A 9,795-nucleotide genomic window follows, 5' to 3' on the forward strand; every position below is an offset into this window, starting at 1 on the left:
CATGACAAAGCTTGTGGTTTATGTTACTTCGATCCCGGGGTTATTGTGTTCTTGGCCACCGATTTTGGGAGCGGAAGTGAGGGCGGGAGTTTTTGTAACACGTTTGAAAAGTGTTCATTCAACCCTTTCTTTTACTGTCTATGATTCAACCCTGATTTTACTAGAAAACACCTTGATATTAAACGCAAAATGATCGCAGGCGTGAAAAGGGAGAGGGATGTTGATGAAGACGAAGAGGAAGGTATGTTCGGAGCGATTATGAGCTTGATAGTTTAGCAGCAGTTTAGAGAAAACTGTTTAAAGAATACTGGAGGCCCATGTTTTCAACGTAACGTTAACGTTAGCTGCAAAAACACATTTACTGTTATGTAACTTATTTGGCAGTTGGTTTTATTTAAAGCGATTTAGAAATTAGGTAAAGGTACCAAACAAGCTATTTCTGTTACGGAGATCGTAAGTATATGCTTTCAGCTGAGATGGAAAGGTGCTTTGTGCAGGGAGATAGATGTTCAAATGTGTTTAATAACTACTCTGCGTTTCATGTTTTGCGTAACATGATTTCCAAAATGGAAACATTTTCTTAGTTTAATTGTAAAAATGTAAGTGTAACCTACAAATGCCGTGGGTTCCATATATTATTATAATTAACCATTTATTGTGATGTTTGAGGGTAAAACTGGCTTTAAAAAATGTTACCATAAATCACTAAAAATAGTAATCATTGCTAAACGAAAAAATACATTAAAACCAGAAAATGTTATGTTACCAGAAAAGTGACTTTCCAAAAACGTTTTATTTGGTAAACATTTTGTTAAAAACAAATAAATGAATATATATATATATATATATATATATATATATATATATATATACAGTGTTGGGGAGTAACTAGTTACATGTAACGGCGTTACGTAATTTAATTACAAAATTAATGTAACTGTAATTAGTTACAGTTACTACGAAAAAATGAGTAATTAAATTACAGTTACTTATGAAATTTTTAACGATTACAAAGGGGATTACATTTGAATATTTACACACATCCACATACAGATTTAATTGATTTCTTTCCCAAATTGCACTGACTATTCTGAGACATACCGCCCTAATAATTTCCGGGATGCGGAAATACAGTCTGGTTCGTAGAATCCAGTCATAAAAACGGAATGCCTAACGCGGACGGGATATGCCACATTTTGGATGACTAAATCAAAAGTAGGTCAGTACACTTGAATCAAAACATGACATGGACTAGTGTCTGTGAATATTAAGCCCCAAAAATGCAATATATGCACGTTCTGCGTGTCTGTGGAAATCAGGTGCGGACTGGACACCGGGAGAACCGGGACAATTCCCGGCGGCCTGGCAGACGATTTTGCCCGCTATTTTAATATCATTATTGTATAATTGCCTGTCGAATGTACTAAAGCGATCATTTGCGAATCCGTTTGATAATTAAATCTCTAATAAATCAGGAAGTGTTAGTCATGACTCGCGCGCTCTCCGTGCCTCCGCCAAACGGTTTGGATCAGACTCAGAGTAATCAATGTGAGAGAGAGAGAGAGAGAGAGAGAGAGAGAGAGAGAGAGGGAGGGAGAGGGAGGGAGAGGGAGAGAGAGAGAAAGAAGAGTGGACTGTGGAAGCGCACAGCTGGAGCAGAGAAGCAGAACTATACTGTTTAGGGTTTCAGGTCAGTTTCATCTGTAAAGATGCTTTTTTTTCTTTGTTTTTTTTATTTAATTAATCAAGCAGCAGCACGTTGCTCATCAGTCATCACTCAAAATACTATATAAAGGACATCATTATTATCTGTTGTGATGTTACAGTAGTAATTTAGCTGAAAAACAATCAGATTTTTTTTATAGGTTTAGGGGGAGCTACGACAGACAACAACACAACCCTTACGAAAATTAACGTTTTAATATATTTCTATAAATCCAGAGAAAATAGTTACTATTGTTTAACTGTGGTAACTGTATTTGAGTTGATGTATATGCTTTTATTCATTATTCTTTAATTTTCACAAATTTAGAAAAGTAATCAAAAAGTACTCAAAAGTAATTAGTTACATTACTTTAATAAAGTAATTGAAAAAGTTACACTACTATTACATTTTAAACAGGGTAACTTGTAATCTGTAACCTATTACATTTCCAAAGTAACCTTCCCAACACTGTATATATATATCTAGATATATCTATAGATAATATACCTTCTCAGAGCTGAGAAATCCTCACTGAATGGAATAGAGATCTTCAAGTATTTTTTATTTTTATTGGCTTGGAACTGAAAACTTAGTTCTTCGCTTAATTTCAGAGGTGCGTGTGAAAATTGGTCGTTCTCATGGTGTTGAAGATAGAAGAAGCCGCCATTGTCCTTATCTGGACACGATCAACAGGTAATCATGACTAAGAATCTGTTTTATTATTGTTAATCAATATTGCTCCTCCGCTATAACACTCACTCAGTTCTTGTCCTGTCTTAGGAGTGTTTTGGATTTCGACTTTGAGAAGCTTTGTTCAATCTCGCTCTCACACATTAATGCATATGCCTGTCTGATCTGTGGGAAATATTTCCAAGGTAAGTGTTACAGGTAATAAAAAAAAAATTTTTTTTTACATTTTTTAACCTTAGTTTTGTAATCTTCTCAAGTTAGTGTCACAACATTTCCCTGGTGTGTTTCATTGTCATTTATAGTGTCAATTATAGTGTAGTCTGTATAATTAGATATTGAAAACCCAAATATGTTTGATATTATCTGAACTTATGCACCTCTCAGTTTGACTATGTAATCGATGTAAATTTGAAGCACATTACTCCCGTGTTGTGTTTTATTTCTGTCAGGTCGAGGTCAGAAGTCACACGCGTACATCCACAGTGTTCAGTTCTCACACCATGTTTTCCTGAATCTCCACACGTTAAAGTTTTACTGCCTGCCAGACAATTATGAGATTATTGACTCCTCATTAGAGGACATTACGGTGAGTACAGTCAACTTCTGACACAGGTTTCTTTCTATCCGTTTATTATTACTATTTTCTCTCATTTCAATGGTAAAAGCAATGACATTTTACTTTTATCTCAGCAAATCATGTGCTGTACAACAATGATACTATAAGACTAACATCTCTGATTCATTCTACTTCATTTCTTAATTTCAGTATGTGCTGAAACCCACATTCACCAAACAGCACATCGCTGGTTTGGATAAGCATGGAAAGCTGTACAGAGCCTACGATGGCACTACCTATCTGCCAGGAATTGTGGGTCTCAATAATATCAAGGCCAATGACTATGCTAATGTGGTTTTGCAGGTAAGATGAGCAACCAGGTATTTATTTTATTTATTTATTTTTGTTAAAATGCTTTCTTCTCTCACAGCTTAAAGGGCTTTTCACTGAATGTGAAAATTTGGCGCAATGACGCTTTTGAATCGAAACGATAGATCCCTATTGGTCTATTCAAACCAGGTGCAATCATTCGCAGCATGAAAGAAACAAAACATTTTTTTCTTTTTGTGTTGATTTTTTTTCCCACTTGAATGAAATATTTCTACACAGGAAATATGAAAGCAAATGGACATGATTATGACAATATATTTTCTGTATGTGTTTGTTATATTCAGCTCATGGTATTTTTATAACAATAAAGGATGTTTATGATAATGAGCAGTTTTGCGTTAAACATACAAAGAGTCTTGTCTCAAAATCAAATATAGGTAACAATCGGAAGTTACAAGCACTCGATGATGGTTTAAAGTGGGATTTATGCAAAAACATGAATAATGTATATTTCCAAATGTGGCTTGATGCTACTTCTGTTTGTATCTTAAGATGTTTTCTTGTAAGCATTATAGATAGTTTGTGTTTCTGGCATAGAACCAAACTTTATATCGTTAACATAAATCCATATAGGAGACTCATATCTGGGTAGAAATACTTTGTTGGTTGGCGCCACCTAGAGTGCAGGCGTGAATTAGCAGACTGTAATACTAAACTGTATAGCCACTAGATGGCAGCATAGTCTTTTATATAAATATATATATGGGCTGTAATAACTAGATGATGAAACAAGACAATTTTTTATAGTTATAAATGCTTTATAGTTTTATAGTTAAATAAAAACTTTACTTACATATGTAACTAAAAGGAATCCAAGAGTAATCGGATTACATTGCTCTCATATTGTGGTACTTGGATTGCTGAATACATTTTGAATGAAGTGATTTGTAACTGTAACGGAATACATTTTAAAAGTATCCCTCCCAACCCTGGTTACGCACGGCATGAAAAGTAATTTTCAAAAATTCATAATAGGGGCACTTTAAGTACTGAGAAATGTTAATTAACTGCGTGTACTTACTGTATGGTAAGGGTTATGTTGAGGGTTTGGTTTAGTGTTTGGTTTAGGGTTAGTTTCATGTAAAAAAATAAAATAAAGCACAGTTTATTGTTAATATTGTAGGGTCATTCCGTCTCTTTATTATTTGGTTATTTATTGATTTTCCCAAGGCGCTGTCAAACGTGCCGCCTCTACGGAACTACTTCCTCGAGGAGGACAACTATTGCAGAATCCGCCGGCCGCCGGGTGACATCATGTTTCTGTTGGTGCAGCGCTTTGGGGAGCTCATGCGCAAGCTCTGGAACCCGCGCAACTTCAAAGCCCACGTGTCGCCACATGAGATGTTGCAAGCTGTGGTGTTATGCAGTAAAAAGACCTTTCAGATCACTACACAAGGTATAACACCAAATTCTGAATACTACTGTACTGAATGCTGTGTGCACATGGCCAGATAAGCTTTTATTACGTTGTTGTCAAATGATGTTGCTGTTGCATGTTTAATTCAGAAAGTGGTGTAATATTGATAGTCTAGTAGTATGCCAATCAAACAGCAGTCTGTGTTATTCTTATTAGCAGAGGTGGGTAGTAACGAGTTACATTTACTTCGTCACATTTACTTGAGTAATTTTTTGGGGTAACGAATACTTTTCGGAGTATATTTAAAGATGGGTACTTTATACTCTTACTTGAGTGAATTTTTGGGGAAAATGTAATGCAATAAATGTTATAATGCTTCAGTTTATTCCAAACGCGCCGTCTACTTTTCTCTGGGCAATGAGCGATGCCCATTCGCGAATGATTCATTCTTTTGAGTCAATTCTGTTCAAAGGCTTGATCAAACCAATTGGCAAACGAGTGAATTGGTTCATGAATCAGTTTGAATGAGTCGTTCAGTTCCCTGTCGCACGCGCTGAGCATCTGAAGTGGTTCACTCGGAGTTGTAATGTTTAAGAACAGAAAGAGCGTTGAAAACGTGGCTGGAACTGCACTGAATTGAAATCTGCAAAGGTTATTATTTGCTAGCGATGGAGATCCTTATTAGATGAACACCGCGTGTGCTGTCTACTGTTTAACAGGTAATAACTTGGGCTACATTCGATTACAGTACACGATACCACTGTGACATTAGTTTGTTGTACGTGTGTGGCTTATAACAGAGGGGAGTCAAGTTGAATGCAGCTTCCAAAAGACAAAAAATAGCCGATTAAGATTTTATTAATTTTAATACAATCACACTGGTGCAAGTACGTTCAGCGAGTCATATTATCAGCTGCTAAATTCAGATCTGTGATTGCTTGCTGGCGCTTAGCCAGAGATAGATGCGTTTATACAGCGCTGCGCATTATAACAAATCACACATGATTCTTTTGAGCTTATTAAAGCATTGGCCAATCAGAGGCGTTCAGATGAGTCATCGCTAAAATGCCGGTGCTTCCTTCACTCGCTCACTGACTGAATACCTCTTTCTGGCGAATTCTCTCGTCAGAAACAACAAAGTGCAGATGTGTGTACGAATCTTTGATTAAGATATTGATTTCACAGTGTTAACAGTTTCAGTGATTTTAATGGGAGTTTCTGAGAGTGATTGAAATCTAGACTGTCAGTGAAAATATTTATATCACAATATTTATAGCAATATTTATATCACATTAACTTTCAATGTTAAATTCACATTTAATATAAAGTCAGTCGTATTAAAAATGTTATGGCATGACACCTATATCTGTTACTTAAGTAAACAGACAGGGTTTTATAATAAATTACATAAATTGGAGTAAAGGCTGATGAAATATATACATTTATACACGCACACATACATTACATACATTTTATCTATATATCTAAATAAAAATAGGCTCAGTATATATGACCCAAAGTAACTAGTAACTAACTACTTGAGTAGATTTTTTATCCGATACTCTTTTACTCTTACTCAAGTAACTATTCAAGACTAGTACTTTTACTTTTACTTGAGTAAATATTTCTAGAAGTACTTATACTTTTACCTGAGTACAGTTTTTGGGTACTCTACCCACCTCTGCTTATTAGACAGGAACTTGTGCATTTTTACCTGATGTTGTGTTTTTTTTTGCCCTCTAGGGGACGCTGTTGACTTTCTGTCCTGGTTTCTCAATGCACTGCATGGTGCTCTTGGTGGGACAAAGAAGAAAACATGTGAGTTTTGTTTTGATGTAGACTAGAGGTGTATGATTGTGTGCTAGTTCACCTTCTGAGGTGTATCTTCATGGAGGTGTTTTTCTTTTTCTTTTACAGCCATCGTCACCAAGGTGTTTCAGGGGTCCATGCGAATCTTCTCCAAGAAGCTTCCTCATCCAGATTTGGTAACTGTCTGTTTTGTGCTTATACCATTTAAGCAGTTTAGAAAGCGTTTCTGTTATTTTTTGGGATTGATGGCACCTTAGAAACAGTGTCTCTAGTGCTAGCATCCAAAAAAAAATCAGTATTTTGGGAAATGATACAAGCTTCCCTGCTTGTTTCTTATAGCCCGCAGAAGAGAAAGAAGCCCTTCTGCTTAAGGACGAGTACCAGGAGAAGATGTCTGAGTCCACCTTCCTGTACCTGACGCTGGATCTGCCCACCGCACCTCTCTACAAAGATGAGAAGGAGCAGCTCATCATTCCTCAGGTTCCTCTCTTCAACATCATGGCCAAGTTCAATGGAAGCAATGAGAAGGTGTGAACTCTGTTTTTGGTTTGCTTGTATAATATAATTTGTTAGATGATTAATTTCTTTATCCACTCAACATTTCAAATGGCACATATAAAAAAATGCTTGATTTTTGTTATGGTATTTAAAGTCTTATCATGTAAAATGTTATATACTTATTTTTATTTGTGTAAAATAATGTGCATTATTTTCTAAATGATTAGCTTTGACTGTCACAGGAATACAAGACTTACAAAGAGAACTTTCTGAAAAGGTTCCAGCTCACCAAACTTCCTCCGTACCTCATCTTCTGCATCAAGCGATTCACAAAGAACAACTTCTTTGTGGAGAAGAACCCAACTATTGTCAACTTCCCTATCACGTATGTGACGAAGGATAAATCAATTTACACTCTTTTAGACCTTGCTATATTCTCTGTAAATGTATTTTGAAATATTCTTGTTGTGAAAACATTCATGCACAATAGGAATGTTGATTTGCGCGAGTACCTGACCGAAGAGGCACAGGCCACAGAGAAGATCACCACCTACGACCTGGTGGCCAATGTAGTTCACGATGGTAAGCCCACCGAAGGGTCCTACAGGATTCACGTTCTGCATCATGTGAGTGTGTCACCAGCACTTGATTCCATTCAGAGTGTGGCAGTACTGTTATTGGGATGGTTTGTATAATGTGGGGGGGTTTGTGATGTTTGACAGGGTACAGGGAAGTGGTACGAGCTTCAGGACCTGCAGGTGATTGATATCCTTCCACAGATGATCACGCTTTCAGAGGCGTACATACAGGTTTGCTGCTCATTACACACATTTGATGAGGGTGGCTTAGAGTGATATCTATCAATAAGTGGATATTACATGAAAATTGTAGTTTTGTTGATAGAAACCTGGTTTGATTTCTTTTGATGTTTTGGTTTTGCAGCAGCTGCAAGACCCATGACTCTCAAATTAGCTTCCTGTTATTTTCAGCACTGGTCGATTATCAGAAGTACTGGTTCCCTCTTTCGTCTCGACTCTACAAACTATCTGTTAATTAATCATTCACACTTTCAATTTCCTTTTTTGTAATGCATTTTGAGGAAATATTATAACTGAATTACTGTTGTGGACCTAATCTTATTGAATCATATGGGTACTGTAGTTGTTGCCATCCAAAATATTTTTTTTTATTTATGTATCACAGGGTTTCTACAGGATTAATGAAGGTAGATTATTTATTTTTAGACTTTAAGACCTTTTTAAGAAAGGAATCAACTGAAGGAAACTCAGTACTTCAATATGTTCTTTAAATGCAGATGTCTACACAGAAGACACCTTCCAACCCTACTGATTATATTTTTTTTAATTAGTTTTAAATTCATATTTTATTTCATGTTTATATTTTTAGTTTTTTAAAGTTAAATTTGTGGTTTGTAATTTTTACATATGTAATATGCATATTATTAAATATGTACATTTTAGTAAATAGTTTTTATTCATTTTTTTTTGTTTTTTACTACATCATTAAACTAAATGAACTATTTGCACTAGTAATGAATTCTATTTACACTAAGCAAAATTAGCAGAATATTTTAACGATATTTACATTGTTCAAATAGCTATAGATTCTATATTTTCTATTTATACTACTTATTGCAAATAGTGGCAATATCTGTATCTCAGTATTGTAGTACTTCATAAAAGAACAAAGTAATGCATTGAATGTAAATTATAATTTAAATTCATATAATTAAATGGATTCCACCTCTTTGGGACAACAAATCCCTCCCTACACCTACCCTAACCCTACCCAATACTTTAACTTTTTATTGAAAATAAATGCCTTCCTGATGTGATATGAAGGGGGAAAAATGTGCATGTGCTTTACCATCTGTGCCACTTGAGCTGTTGTTGGATGATTGTCTTTTATAGTGTTGAATAGCCCAATCACACGTTGTTGTGCCTCTGCCAGCAAGTCAGGATATTAATATTACCCAGCCTTATTTCACCACCAGATACTTCTTTTGCAGATTTGGAAGAGACAAGATAAAGACGAGGGAGCAGAAAGCCATACAGGGGCATAGGAAGCCCAAAAACACAGCAATGGTGAGGTGTAAATGAAATGAGTCATTTCCGTTCAGGCCTGAATGCACACCGAGGCTTTAAGAATGAAGAGAGTTATAATGTGAGAAGACATTAAATGAAACCCGGATGTGTTCAGTTTCATGCAACTGTGCTACAAAGTCAGTAAGGTGAACACAAGACATTTCTGTGTTCCACTGTGATCTTTTTTTCAAGTTCGACTTTGCCTGTGATGTTTGGCAGTTTGTAGGATGAGACCTTTTATTAAAGTTTTCATGACTCTTTCCAGTGTCTTTCATTCAGTTCTCTTTAGAAAACATGTATTGTGAATGATAAGCTAGATTGAAGCCTCCAAAATTAAAGTAGAGCATATCTGATGTTGCATTTGTTGTAGAGTTGTTTTAAATTTAAATGCAAATGAAAAGAACCATGTACAATTATTGGTGAAATGAACAGTGTTCATCTGATAGTTTCGAACAACACAAAGATGACACATTTTTATGTGGTATTCTACCTTTTTTGAGAGATTTATTAAATGTTTTCAGGTATATTAGAGAAGATTATTAAGGCCTTCATTTGAATTTACAGACTGAAATGTCATTCCATTTTCTCTGGATCAGCTGCTTACAGTGGCTTAAAATATTCATCTGTACAGTTTATTTATGGTGTTATTTTAACACAAATGTGAGGAAATAATTATTTTATATAA

At 35.5% G+C, this 9,795-nt stretch overlaps 1 protein-coding gene across 1 annotated transcript; it reads left to right on the forward strand.

Annotated features, from left to right (window-relative positions):
- The first annotated feature begins 146 nt into the window (after window positions 1–146).
- usp39 (ubiquitin specific peptidase 39) lies at window positions 147–9,628 on the forward strand. The gene is made up of 13 exons (XM_059549692.1): window positions 147–241; window positions 2,317–2,398; window positions 2,486–2,580; window positions 2,845–2,981; window positions 3,162–3,314; window positions 4,512–4,737; window positions 6,442–6,516; window positions 6,616–6,683; window positions 6,847–7,035; window positions 7,248–7,390; window positions 7,496–7,631; window positions 7,728–7,814; window positions 9,035–9,628. Exons 1-13 carry the CDS (start codon window positions 190–192, stop codon window positions 9,086–9,088), a joined length of 1,497 nt encoding a protein of 498 aa, XP_059405675.1. The 5' UTR covers window positions 147–189; the 3' UTR covers window positions 9,089–9,628.
- Window positions 9,629–9,795: the final 167 nt, after the last annotated feature.

This window comes from Carassius carassius, chromosome 5 (genome assembly GCF_963082965.1).
Source record: "Carassius carassius chromosome 5, fCarCar2.1, whole genome shotgun sequence".
In the NCBI taxonomy this organism is placed as follows: Eukaryota; Metazoa; Chordata; class Actinopteri; order Cypriniformes; family Cyprinidae; genus Carassius; species Carassius carassius.

Bases quoted from the DNA above. Each gene is read 5' to 3' on its own strand.
- usp39 (XM_059549692.1), top strand. From the start codon at position 190: ATGATCGCAGGCGTGAAAAGGGAGAGGGATGTTGATGAAGACGAAGAG. The intron at 6,517-6,615 runs GTGAGTTTTGTT...TTTCTTTTACAG, and splicing joins TGGGACAAAGAAGAAAACAT to CCATCGTCACCAAGGTGTTT. The intron at 6,684-6,846 runs GTAACTGTCTGT...TGTTTCTTATAG, and splicing joins AGCTTCCTCATCCAGATTTG to CCCGCAGAAGAGAAAGAAGC.